This window comes from Kryptolebias marmoratus, linkage group LG19 (genome assembly GCF_001649575.2).
Source record: "Kryptolebias marmoratus isolate JLee-2015 linkage group LG19, ASM164957v2, whole genome shotgun sequence".
Classification (NCBI taxonomy): domain Eukaryota; kingdom Metazoa; phylum Chordata; class Actinopteri; order Cyprinodontiformes; family Rivulidae; genus Kryptolebias; species Kryptolebias marmoratus.
Window position 1 is genome coordinate 9,805,322 of NC_051448.1, and position 13,873 is coordinate 9,819,194.

General features: G+C 38.0%; 1 protein-coding gene across 6 annotated transcripts in view; it reads left to right on the forward strand.

Annotated features, from left to right (window-relative positions):
- Positions 1-5,056, forward strand: part of stxbp5a (syntaxin binding protein 5a (tomosyn)) — a 104,455-nt gene extending 99,399 nt beyond the window's left edge. For all 6 annotated transcript variants that reach the window (XM_017423292.3, XM_017423294.3, XM_017423296.3 and 3 more), the window contains 3 exons: positions 890-1,001; positions 1,103-1,323; positions 1,764-5,056. In XM_017423292.3, the coding sequence (XP_017278781.1) occupies positions 890-1,001; positions 1,103-1,323; positions 1,764-1,805 (375 nt within the window). In that variant the 3' untranslated portion in view covers positions 1,806-5,056. The remainder of the gene's footprint in view (positions 1-889; positions 1,002-1,102; positions 1,324-1,763) is intronic.
- The last annotated feature ends 8,817 nt before the right edge of the window (positions 5,057-13,873 follow it).

A 13,873-nucleotide genomic window follows, 5' to 3' on the forward strand; every position in this document is an offset into this window, starting at 1 on the left:
GGAAGGGTGGAGTGAAAGATGGACATGTTATGATGTACAGTTTGGAGACGGTGGTTCTACCACAAAGTCGAGAAGCAAAGCTGGAAGTGGAAGAGATGAAGCTGTTTAGATTTTCATTGGGAGTGATGGAAGTGGACAGGATTAGAAAGGAGTATATCACAGGGACAGCTTAGGCTGAGTGGTTTGGAGACAAAGTTAGTGAGGCAAAGCTGAGATGATTTGGACATGTGCAGAGGAGGGAAAGTGGACGTTTTGGATTAAGGATGTTGAAAATGGAGCAGCCAGGAGGAGGGAAAGAAAACGACCAAGGAGAATAGACATGGATGTAGAGAAGGAGGATAAGCAGAGGCTTGGAGTGACAGAGGAACATGTTAGAGGTGGGGTGAGCAGCTGAAAGAAGACAATCAAACCAAATAAATTTTTATAATTATTTTTTTTTCTGGTTAAATTTGTCAGCTTAAAAAAGCTCTCAAGTGTTATAAATAAGTATTTTGCTATTAACACAATTATACTTTCATTCCCCACCTATTTTGTTTTACCAACCTAGATATTTGTATGTGTACTTATTAAGTAAATATATTGATTTGTCTGTTATGGAAAATAAGATCTGATGACACATCTTTAAAGCCAAGGTCATAATGTCTATTCACTCATACAGCTGTGAGTGAGTTTTCTGATTCAGACCATTACTCTGACGAAGGATGGTGTCCTTATCTGTACTAATAAACACTTAACACTTTTTAAATGTTATTTATTTACATATTAGTCTCGTTATTAGACGTTCTCACCATCAAACACAGGCAGTGAGAATGTCTCACAAAGAAAGACAAGATATTTAACACACTGTATGGAAAACTAATTAATACAGAACTGTGTGTTAATGTTTCAGGAGATGCTGGGGGAACTTTTTACCCCTGTGGAAACACCAGAGGCACCCAACAGAGGCTTCTTCAAAGGCCTCTTTGGAGGAGGAGCCCAGTCACTAGACAGAGAGGAGCTATGTATGTCAGAGTCACACAGGGCAGAACTGACTTCTATAAAGTTCTTACCTTCAGGATCCAGCAACATGTTGTGTTTCCTGTGCTTTTCCCGCTTCACTCAGTTGGTGAGATAGCAGCTGGGAAGGCCTCTCGAAGCCTGGCCCAGCACATCCCCGGCCCAGGTGGCATTGAGGGGATGAAGGGGGCCGCTTCAGGCGTGGTCGGAGACCTGGCGCGTGCTCGGATAGCGTTGGACGAAAGAGGCCAGAAACTGGGCGAACTGGAGGACAGGACGGCTGCCATGATGGCCAGCGCAGATTCTTTTTCCAAACACGCCCATGACGTAAGACAGTGGTTTTTAAAAAAAAAATAAATAAATAAAAATTACATCTGGAGAAAAAGATGTCATTAAAGCTATGATGTTGTAGGAGCAAGAGAACCAGAAAGACTAAGTCTTGAGTCTACAGTGGCAAACAAAAAGATGTAGTTTCGGCTGAAATGGCATAAGAAAGAGTTGGGAAAAAAATAGATATTGTTCACTGATGCTCTTTGCCCACTAGAGAGCAGTATAGGACCAAATTCATAACTTGTTTTGATGCTAAGCAGTTTTTGTTCTCAGAAATAACAACCTATCTCTCATTATTTCCAGTATAAATGACTTTACTGACTATGCAAATGTATTAGTTATTGCATACGTAATTAACTTAAAATGCAGAAGAAATTGTTGCTGACATCAAACCTGAGCACGTTGTGCATAATTTTAACAATGTTCTTTGTTTGCAGATGATGCTGAAGTGCAAAGACAAAAAATGGTACCAGTTCTGATTAGGGACTGGGGGAGGAGCAGAGCTCTGTGGACTCTAATCTGACTGACCTTCCATCGGCTCATTTGGACTCGCTGTGACTCCCACCCATCCGTCTGTTCATTCAGCCGTCCCTCCAAGCCTTCTTCACTGAAACACTCGGGATTTTCTTCCCCAGCACAATGTCGAATACTGTTTTTACCTCAGTCTGAGGGTGGAACTGAGGGGTTGGACAGGGGAGGAGACGGACAACCTCAGAAGGAATAAATGGTGTCTTTTTTATGTTCATCTCTCTTTGTGTTCAGCCTCCCCTCCGAGGTAGCAGATTGGCCCGAGCACCCGGAGATTCCTCGTTCTCATTCGCCAAAACGTCCTTCACTGTTGCCACTCTGTGGCCAATATTTAAGTCATCAGATATGGCTGAGAATATCTAATCAAGTGACAGAGTTATTATGATAGAAAAAGACAAAAGAATTTCAATAAATCAGTATATATACATAGATCTAATAAATGTGCAATGCTGTATCTATTTGTAGACTTTTGTATGAAAGAAAGGGATAGCTCATCAAAGAGATGGATGAAGAGCGTAAAGACGAAGGGGGCAGCGGTGGTGAACCATAAGAAGAGCTGCGACTGTGAAACCTCCACTATGCCACAAGTCACAAGGATAAAAGCAACTCACACTGACGTGCGCTGGGTATTTCATCATCTCGCTCCATCTCGAAACTCTCCTCTGTGTCCGAGGCTTTCATTTTGTTCCCAACAGAGTGATTGTGAAGAGAGAGAGAGAGAGAGAGAAAATATAAAAAAAAAAAAAAAAAAAAAAGTGTGTTCCTCTCGTCATCCATCCGATTATTGTTTGCCAGGATAATATTTTGCTCTGTATTATTGGAAAAATTATTTTTCTAAGGTTGTGAAAATGGATATTTGATTTCTTAACTGTTTGCGTGACTTGCCTAACAACACAGATCGCTTTCTTATGAAAAGGGCTGGAATCTATGAGGGCAAAGATGTAAAAGGAACATTGGAACTTTTTCTTTTTCTAAAATCAAGAACATATGTCCTGCACAAAATTACTGCTGACCTGAAGTAATTCATTAATTGACTTCTCTGATGTGACGCTAACTGCAACAAAGCTTCTGATGTCACAAGCCTTTACGATTTGGCCGAGTCTGAGCGTGTGGCTGTATACTTGATAAAATCGGCGTTACGTACAGTATTCTTCTTGCCACGTTTGTTGGGAATTCAGGAGTTTCCAAATTCTCCACATTACTAATGTGCTGACTTGCATAGAGCTCTTAATAGTATTTATTTATCAGAAACTGGAGTGCAATATTTGAAAGATAATGTTCTGTGGCGTTTTTGTTTTTCTGACAGACTGTGTGAGAAAAGTGTGGATTCTTATCATTTAATCGAGCAATGGTCCAGATCTTTTAAAGTGGGGTTGTGTGGAAAAGTTATGAACATTTAATATCCAGCCTGATGTACTTAGCTCTTTAAACAGCCTCAGGTTGGAGAAATAGAGTTTAATTCTGACTTCACTGACTAGCTAATGGCTAGTCCGAGCAGGGTAAAGACCAAAGAGCATTGCTGCAGCCTTAAAGCAACTTCAGTCTCACGTATTTCACAGCAATTCGTCTGAACAATTTTTTTATCAATGTTTACATCACCATTGGTTAATAATATGGTGTTCCTGCTGGACGTGCTACAGCTAGCTGCTGTTAATGCTATTTGCTCTTGCAACTAACCCTAGAGTTTTATGTAAATCACTGTGTTAAGTGAAAATGATGGAACTGTAAAGGTTTATAACTGCATTTTCAGGATATGCTCTGAATCTTTTGATATTAGAGTTGTTTTAGGACAGCAGTAATCCTCTTTCTTGGCTCCTCTTGGACTACCGGGAGCTCATCAACCTGATTGGAATGAAACTTTTTTTTTTTTTTTTCCCAAACTAAGGTCATCTAAAAAGCAATCTACAGCAGGTAAGATGTTCTTTGTTCATAACCTTTCCACAGAACCCCACTTCAAAGGATCTGAACTATCCCTTTAAGGTTTAACCATTCACCCTGATGATTGGCGTGTTTGTTATATTTGCGGTAAAGCTCACCTGTGTCGTGTCTCCGTCAAACCTTTATTTGTATATAAGTAAATAGTTTGACAATCTCTGACCAACTAGAAAGTAAACATTAAGGTTGCACAAGAAACAAAAGAGGAGACAGGCCATATTTTTTCTGACGCCAAAGAGTTGCTTTAGCTTTTCTGTTGCATTATCACCCTGGCCCTGAGTCCGGGCGCCAGACGGCACCCGGTGAGACATCAGTTCAGCTTCATACATGAAGGCAGACAGAGGATCAGGTTTAATTCAGAACTGTACTGTCTTCATTCCTCGTCACAGTTCGTGAAATGGGAAGATGTCGTGAAATGCCATTTATAGAACTCCAAGTCGTTTCAACATTTCAGCTAATCTTAAATGTTTTAGGTGATCAGTGCTGTTGGTTAATATGATTGTTTCATTAAATCCAGAACCACAATACTCCTGATTCAGTATTAATGGAATCTATGGAACGTCTGTGCGTCGGTAAGTCGGTCTCCATCTACATCAGGTGATATCATTTGATTTGTTTCTGGTAGTTCGTGTCCCAGTCTGGTCATAAAGTGTGTCCAGTTGAGTGTCTGCTAGATGACCGTGAATAAAGCTGCCAATAATCGAATAAAGATGATCAACGGCGGATGTTTAAATTCTGTTTCACTTTTCAGACTTTGCTGTTCTCTAAACTATTCGGGGTGTCCTTTGGTTCCACTGTAACGGTACAGATTCAGCCTTTTCTGTGTTCAGTGTGAATGCTGGCAGGAAGTTTTGTCTTTGAAGAAGAAGAAGAAAAAAAAAACTTCAGGAAAAAAGAGCCTGTCTCTTTTCTTTTTCCCAACTTTGTTTTGTTTGTCACTCAGATCTTCTTTTCCCCAGTGTCCTGTTTGTGTTTTTTTATTTGGTTTTGTTTCCATCTTGGAGTGGTCTGTTCGATGTGCGGTACGCAGTATTCTTACCAGAACCAACCACGTGAGGGGGTCCGGTCCGTTTGCCACATGCCATCTTCAGTTCTGGATTCTACAGTTATCAGTGGGTTGCAGTATTTTTCTCATTGTAGCCAATTTTCTTGTACAGTTTTATGCAAATTTCACATGGATGTTTATGAATTTATCTGCTGCCACAAAAAGTTTAGAAACTCTGTAGATAGAGATTACTGTGTTATGGAAAATAAAAGTGAAAATGTAGTTTTGTCTTAATTAATTATCTAGTTTCACATTTAAAGGTATAGGCTGGTCATTTTTGAAGTGATGTTCTGTAAAATAGTTATCAATAGATTGTATCTTGGCATTCTTTTACATTCTGTTTTTCAGAAATTGTTTTAATAAGCCTGAAAAATGATAAAAACTGACACTTGTTTGACTAGCCATTAGCCTAGCCTGGATGACGACTTCTGCCCTTTTTTCCATGCTTTGTGCTCTCAGAACATCACTTCTAAAAGAGCCAGACTGTCCCTCTTATATATTCCAGATATTTGGTCCACAGGATAAATAGTAAAGTTTGCAATAAAAAGTGTGAAATTGTGAAAAAGCAGCTTTTCCAATTTAACCAAATTAATTTAGTTGCTAAAAAAGTTACAATTCAAACTTTTCATGACATTTTTTCCTAATTATTTTACAATAAAAGCAACAAAATTGACATGAAGTAAAACAATTCAGTAAAGAAAATGGCAGACAAGCAGTCTTTCACAGTCAACTAAGACATCCTCCATTTAAAAATACTGGAGCTAGTTAAGCTGTTAACTTTTATTTCACTTTGCATTTTTTGTTTGTTTGTTTTGTTTAGAAAACTTTTAAAATTGCTCCAATCTCAACAAAGGGAAACATGGAGACTTATCGTCACTTAACTCCTTCAGCTGTTGTCGTAAATTAAAAAAAAACTGCATCTGTATTAATTTGACGTGAATAAAAAATACTCCCGTTTGTACACTAGAGGGCAGCAAATACACACGGAGCTTCAGTTCATCAGACCAGGTTATTAACCAAAAAGAGAAAACAAAAGACTGCTGGACAAACATGTCTGAGTCATATTAAACAGATATATTTAGTCATTTTTATTATTTAATAACGAATTGATCTTTAACAAATATCTAAATATGTAGATCTTTTCAGGCTTTCAGTTTGATGTCTTTCAATTTGCCGAATGCAGCATCTATCTGTTGAACTCTTGACTTAATGATTTGACTAAATCTGCAGTCATTTCATCAATTTCTATAACCCCAGCATTTTATTTACGTACGCCAACTACCAAAATGTATCCATTGTTCTTGTCCTTTTGACACTTAAACACGGCAGCAAACCCGCTGAAACGGAGTTGTTTGAAAAAGGTTCACGGTTACTCTGAACAACCGGATTCCAATCTCTGAGAGATGCCAAGCTGTGGAAGGTTTTTACTGATGCATGGGCTCGCACATAAAATAGTTCACTTGTTTTAACTGATTTTGCTCAGACTTGGTCCATATAGAGCAGGGAAACAAAGAAAAGACATCTGGGCAATTTATAGGAAGAGTATGAGAATAAGACGTAGCTGAAGCAGGGAGAGAAAAAGCTCAACCAAGACAAAAAAAAAAAAAGAAGATATAGGGAGACAAGAAAACAAAACAAAAATCACGGGGCTGTTTAGAGAAGATGAACTGTTGTCACTGTAAAAATAATGATTAGTCACCAACATAAACCATAAATCACAGAACATCACAGAGGCTGGTGAAAGAGTCCAGACCAGTCAACAGATGACTAACTGTGGCTGCAGAATCAAGACTTCAACAAACCAACAGGTGAGTTAAATATTGAACAAAACACTCTTCTCTGCTCTTGTTGACTCCCACAGTAAACAGCAGCCTAGTAATCCTAATATTTTCCAGACAAGAACTCTGTCAGAAAACACCAACCGTGCAGCTCATAGCACGTCAAAGAGCTTCAGCTGCAGTATATCCAAGGTATAATGTCTACATGTACAAACGCTTTACATCCTGAGTCGACTGATGAAGTCAGCGGCTAATCATGAACTAATTTTCTTTGATGAGGCAGGGTTTGATCTCGGCAGGGAGGACGTGTGATCAGAAAGGCTGACGCTTTAGGTGAGAAAGACACAAACACCTCGATATATTCCAGCATCTCAAGTGGTCCCTTCAGCCCTGAGCACATCCTTCGTGAACTTGTTGATGTTTGAGTTCAGGCTCTTTCCTAGTAATATAGTTAAAGAATGAAATATGCCAAAATTGAGCTTTAATCTTTTTGTTTCTTATTATTTCTTACCATTCTGAAGAAATGGTTAAAGAAAGCCTCATTGAAAATAGAGCTATTGATTTCAGGCTGAAGGAATGAAGCAGACTGATTGAATGCTGCCTTCTTTGTGGCTCACTAATCATCAATCTAACTAAAAGCAGATATATTATACTTCAAATACTGGATAGACCGTGTGGCTGCCTGGAGAACATGGCCTTGAAGATTTATAAACAAAATCAATATTTAAAATCCACATCTGTTTTGAAGTATTGGGGTTGAAAATAACCCTATCTGCTACCCTGCCCTCTCAAACATAATGACCGAGAATCATTAGTGAGCTATCATCTCGTTTTTGTATAAATGTCCAAACAGACAAAAGAGTGTAATCTTTTTTTTTTTTTTAGGGTAATTGCTTGTTTTTTTTCCATCTAAGATGAGCTTCTGTAGCCGTGGGAGGTTGAAGGGTAAATTAAGGTGAGAGTGGAGCAGACACAAAGGGAGCGGGGCGGTGCAGGTGAGGGGGAAAAACATGTTGTTTTGTGCAATTTGGCTGAAACTAAGAAGAGAAGGTCACTGGGCAGAAATGTTTGTTGATGCATACTGTTTGAACTACTGACTGAGTGAGAAATAAGGTCAGGCGATCCAGAGCCTGGCATACAGCTCAGCACATGGTACGTCAGTGGGACTGTTGCCGTGGTGACGGGAAACATGAATGACCCGAGCCGTGTCGGAGCCGCAGGAATCACAGAGACGCCCGAAAGGATGAATATGGGTTTCAGCTTGATTTCATGTGTTCTTTTCTGTTGTTGTTGTTTTATATCTTCTCAAGGCTTTATTAATATGGCTAAATATGTTGTTTTAATATGAAAGAGTTTTCTGTTTCAAAGCTCAAATATGATCTAGTTAGCCAACATTAGTTTTACTAATGCACAAAAGCAATTTAATTTGCTGGTTTTAAGTGCTTAAACCTTGTTCAAGATGCCTTTCCCTAATATTTTTTGTCTATGTTCGGTAAAACAGGCAAAAAAAGTGCATTTATTTTTATTTTTATTTAGAAGCTTATACTCTGAGGTCAGTTTTAATGTCTAAATAAAATGTATGACAGTGGATTAGTTTTACCTTGCTTCTGTAGCCTTTTTCAAATTAAACTCAAGCACAGAATCAGACTTCTAATAGAAACATGTAAATAACACAACACCAAGCATCCGTTCTGTTTGATGGGGAGCAGCTTGTCTCTACATCGTTTACAAGTGTTTGCCATCAGCCCCCGCATGTACTCTTTTGTGTTTTAGCTCGTCTCAGTTTAATCATGGTGCATTCAAATGCTTTGACAATAACTGAATAAACTTGTTATGTGACATGGAAAGGCACTGGTATAGACTTAAAAAAACAAATACAACAGCATGTTTTTATTCTTTGGCCTTGGAGGGTTTTTTCTTTATTGGAACATTTTTGGTTTTGGTAAAAGGCCTTAAAAATTGCAATTCTTTAGATCATGTTTAGATAGAACCACGTGTTCACAAAATAAATATTTTATCCTTGTTATTTATGTCTCTAAAACAAATATGTAACTGAACAAATTACAGGATTAAAGCTGGTCTGCAGGTAAGTAAGATTTTAAAACGTCTCAAATTAGTTGATTGACGTGACACAACAGCTGTCAGTTGACTCAATCACAAGTATTTTAAAACCTTTGAGAAGGTTATTTGACATAAAATGTAGCAGTTTTTCAGTCAGCTGTGTGTGTGTGTGTGTGTGTGTAAACCAAATGAGATGTTTAGATTGTAGGATAGAAAACTGAAAAAAATGCCTTAAAAATGCCCAAACTTGGGATCTTAATTCCTTCAAATTCAGGAGAGCGAAGCAACTCATTTAGTCCAGAGAAAGTGGGTGAGAAACGGTGACTTTTGAAACCATTAAAAAAGATATTCTGCAGGATATCGTCCTCCAGTTCTGAAAGTGTCTAATGTCTACATTAGTTTTGCCTTTTAAATCCTGTATATATTTATTAACATTTCATTCTGTGGACTCATGAGATCATCTGTGTGTTCTTGCGGTGTGTCTACTGTCACGTTTACTGCCATATTTCAGGTAGTTTTAACCTTTTTCATACATTGTGCCATTGCTTATCAGGCAGCTCATTTAATGGCAGATTTGTTTTCATTTTTCATATAAAATTGATTCATGAACTAATGTTTCTGCTTTGATTATACCTTGTTAAGATAAATGGAAAGTGTGCTCCAGTCCTGAGTGTCTGTTTTTAAGGACAAAAAGGGGCTGTTTAAAACAGACATGGGTGCGGTTGAATATCCGACCCTGTAATTCAAAAGTGACTCCATCTCGTCTCTTTTCTTGTTGAGGTGAAAGAGTCTAAAGGGAATGCTTCGTCGGAGCTGCCGCTTTCTCTCACAATTATAGACAACTGCTGAATGAATTTTTTTTTTTTTTTATGTCTGCAGGGAGGCATGAAAATGACAGTGTGATGGAATGCATACCAAAACAAAACTCTCAGCCTTCACGACCAGTTTCAATTTGCTTACATTTGCTTGTGAAATACCACAGGACAAATTGACACAAATTGAGATTATGAATGTGTGTGTGTGTGTGTGTGTGTAATTACAGCAGGCAGTGAAGTAAAGTTTAATCAGTCAGGTTCCTTCAGCCATGACTAAAAAATGGAAGACTTATTCTCTGAACACGGAAACGGTGCTTATGTCCCGTCTTCTGTAGACGCTGCTGAATCGGCTTCGCTTATCAACTTTGGTGCTGCTCAGAATCTTTATATGATCATAGAATATGTGTTTTTTTTTCCAATCTGTGTTTTAGATCAAATTTTAATCTTCTTATGGTAATTTTTCTTTAAAAAATCTTTCTGTCTGCGACTCCAGATGGCATACAGCATATTTATTCCAATTTGCAACTTGCTGTGTTAACTTATTCTCCTCTCATCATTAATAACTTTAGTTTTGGGGTATAAAAACTGAGCCCAAGAGCTTTAAAAAAAAACAAAAAAAAAACAAAACAAACAATACATTCTTTAAAAGGAAACAGACATCATTTGAGGCCTCTTATGCAACAATCTTTGTGAATGCATGCGTGCTTTACTTTATCAGAATGTTAAATGCTGTTAGGGAAAGTTTTTCTTTGCTTTTCTTAGAGAGAAGCTATTTGAATATGCAAGACATGCGGTGTGTCAGCACAAAGGAAATGAATCTTTCATGGCTGGTTTGAAAGCTACTGAACTGCTGCAGAGGCAAGTGCCAGATAGTTTCACTCAGTGACAGTTCTGCAATTTAATCAGCAGTTACCACAAAAAAACCTCATTCAGTAAAGTTTTTTATTTGTAAAGTTCTTAATTCATCCCACAATTGAACTTTACTACTTCTATTACTTATGGTTTTAATACTTCTGCAGTGTTGCTTTACCTTTGGTTATTATAAGATGAAAAAGAAAGCAAATATATATTAGAATCTTAAAGTCTTTTCCTTAAAAGCTGATGCACACTCATGTGGGCTACAGTCAGTGAGTAGACCATCTGGCAGACACTTTCATGCAACCTGGCTACCATAACAGATTAATTAAGGATGTTCCCCATCTGCCATCATGTGTTTGATCATACCAGGAGATCTAATCTAGAAGGTTGCACCTTATCAATGATTAACAAGAACAGCGAGATATCTATTAAGTTTTTCTGTGCGGCAACCAAAACTTGTTCAAATTAGTAAACATCATATGCACTGCAAGCAACAAATACTGTATTGTTCAGTCTTTTTTGTGTAGATTGCATCTCACCTGCTGTGGTTCTCAGAGAAATCAATAGCTAAAAATGTTCTCAAATGCTTGCACAGGTTTCCCAAGGAGACTTGCAATCTAAAGATGAAATCTTTTCTGGGAGTGAAAAGATCCATGATCTCTGCTGAGACCCACCACCACCTCAGATTTCAACTCAGCAGACATCTGTTCAAACTGGAAATGCCTGTAATTTCCCAACAGAATTTGACAGCATTTAGTTTGTACAAGCTGCAATGTTTCACACCATTGCTGGTATACCCTCAAATATTTGGTTAAAGACTATTTTTTTTATACCTTTGTAAAAGAGCCTAGCTACTAGAAAGTTGTATTTTACACTTGTAATTGGGCATTAGAGTAGAAAAATGGGAATAGTTAATAAATGGATACTTGCCTGCACTGCCTGAATGTCTCTGTAATGAAAAGTCATAAAGAACCAACATCATCAGCATTTACAGAATCCATTCATCATCCTAAACTGCATAGAACTCGAGTTCCAAAACCAGATGATGATGTGGTGTTTGGGCTTCATGTGGTATTTTCTTTTAGACAAAGCAACAATTAGCCAAGTGCTGTGCTTTGGTAAGATGGTATTAGCAGTCATTTGTAGCACTAAAGTCTGCTGTTTGCCTGACTGTGTTATGGGCATGCCATCGCCATTCAGAATATTAGATGTTGTGTCTCTGAAATCTTTTGTTGTTGGGAATTGGAGCCAGCAGGAGCTAATTTGTGGGTGTTGTATTTTTGGAACCAGAGTAGTCTGCACACTACGGAGTCTGGCCTACTCCCTGACACACTGTCATGGTGTCACATGAGCTTTTTTCTTTGAGCATGAAAAAAACAAATTACAGCTAAATGTGAAAAAAAAAGATCTGAGGTGTGTTTTTTTATTTTTAATTAGGCTGATGATCTATTTGTCTACATGGAGGGGGCGGGACTTAAAGTTGTACTGATCGAGCCCATGAGGATGCTGTTTACCTTCAGATGTTATTAACAGTGGATGGTAACACACGTGTTATCAGTGGAGTATCTTATAAAAGGAACATGAGACAATCAAGCTTTGTAAAAGGTGAACAAGTTTGACATTTACAGCAAAATGACTGAGACTCTTCAATCTATAGATCAACTCATGAATTTATTTTTGTATTTAGCAATATAATGAAATTGTATTACACTTCCTGTCTGTTTGTATTTCCTTCTGCTTTTCTTTGATCAGACTAATACAAACATACCAAGTAGTGTTCAATGGGAATTTAAAAATCTCAGTTAAATTAAAGCCATTGTGTCAGTTTGTTCAGTATGTATTAATATACTTAATGACACTGTTTGCTTTATGTTGTGCGTCTTTTTTCACACCTGAATGTTTTGAACTTTTTGAGCACTAAATGTTTAGATCATTACAACTTTAAACCACTCCTTTATGTTTTACATACTGCTTTACACTCAAAAACACATTTCATAGATTTAAAAATCTCTATAAGGTGATCTTAAAGTAATAGTTCAGACACTCTGAAATAGAGTTGGATGTTATTTTTAAGACAGCAGCAATCTCTTTTGCTTTTAGCACATTATAGACTAGCTTCTAGCTCATAAATCCAGTCAAAATAAACTATTTTTACAAACTGAGGTCATTCAAAGAGCCACCTACAACAGGTAAGATATTATTGTTCATAACCTTTCAACAGAACCCCACCCTAAAAGATCAAAACTATCCCTTTAAAGTGTGCAAATCTTTAAATCAAGATCAAATGATTTAATCAAACTGTCCATGACAGCTGCTTAAAAGAATGTTGTAAAGAAAATGGTGTTTTTAATAGACCCGGACTGCTGTCCCTTAATGTTGAATGATAGGAATTTGTATGCAGTGAATCTTCATACTTGTTCCATCTGCTCCAATAGCTCATGGGGGTCCAATTAACATGTCTGGCCAGTAAATAGCCCTGTTCTCCCACAACAGCAGTGATAAAATAACTAGAATGAACAAACACAGCTGCTCGGCATACAGCATGCCCAAACGGGGAGATGGACTGGACAATAAAGGCAGTTCATGGAACTCAAACCACTGATAAAACAATTTCCTCACTCTGTTTGTTTTTAACCATACAAAATGTTCATCTTAGCATTTTTCAAAACAAGGTTCTATCAAACCCGAATTAACAACATGTTGTGTGTTAATCTCCTGTGTTTCAGCCAGACAGTATTCCCACTACTGGAATTTCCACAGATCCAGATGCCTCGTTTTTGGAATTTTTAAACGACTGCCTGGCAGCTGCTGGCGTTGCCAAGGCAACAGTGTGATTGGGAAAAAGGGATTTGAATGGTCGCTATCAGAGAGGAAAATTGAGTGCTGCCGCAGAGATACATTTTACCCTGTGAGAGTTTGTTAAATGTGGGTCAATCATAAGCCTCTATTAAGTCTTCACCCTGGTGAGGCATATTAATTTGCATGTTGCTAGCCTTGTCTGTGTTACATTAAGAGTGGTATGCTGCCTGCTGCTTTCCTGAGCAGCTGTATTATGTGTGATGAATGTGTGGCAGCGTGAAGCAAGACGGGAAAGTAGAGACGTACCGGCGCTTGTAGGCTGATGGAGGCGGATGTCATTCTGAGCTCTGCTTGCCTTTTGCTCGTCTTGTTTCTGGATCAGGTTGTTCGCGTATTGAATATTTTGAAAATGCACAAATGTGAACAGAAATAAGCATTGAAGCAATGTCTGCATATGTGGAAATAGACATTTTAATTTAGTGTTGCTGTCTTTAAAGTTCAGCTGGGTTTGAAAAATGAGCGATTATGTAACTGTCTGTGTCTTTGTGTGTTCCACTGCCTGTTTGTCTGTCAGCAAAATGTCTACTGAGTCAGAGAACAGATTTTAATGAAACTCTCAGAAAGTAATAGCTGTGCATCGACAACTGATTCACTTTTGGAGTCAACCTAGTTCAAGATGGCTGTCACTAACTGACCATAGCGCAAACAAAAATGGCTATAATGCTGTC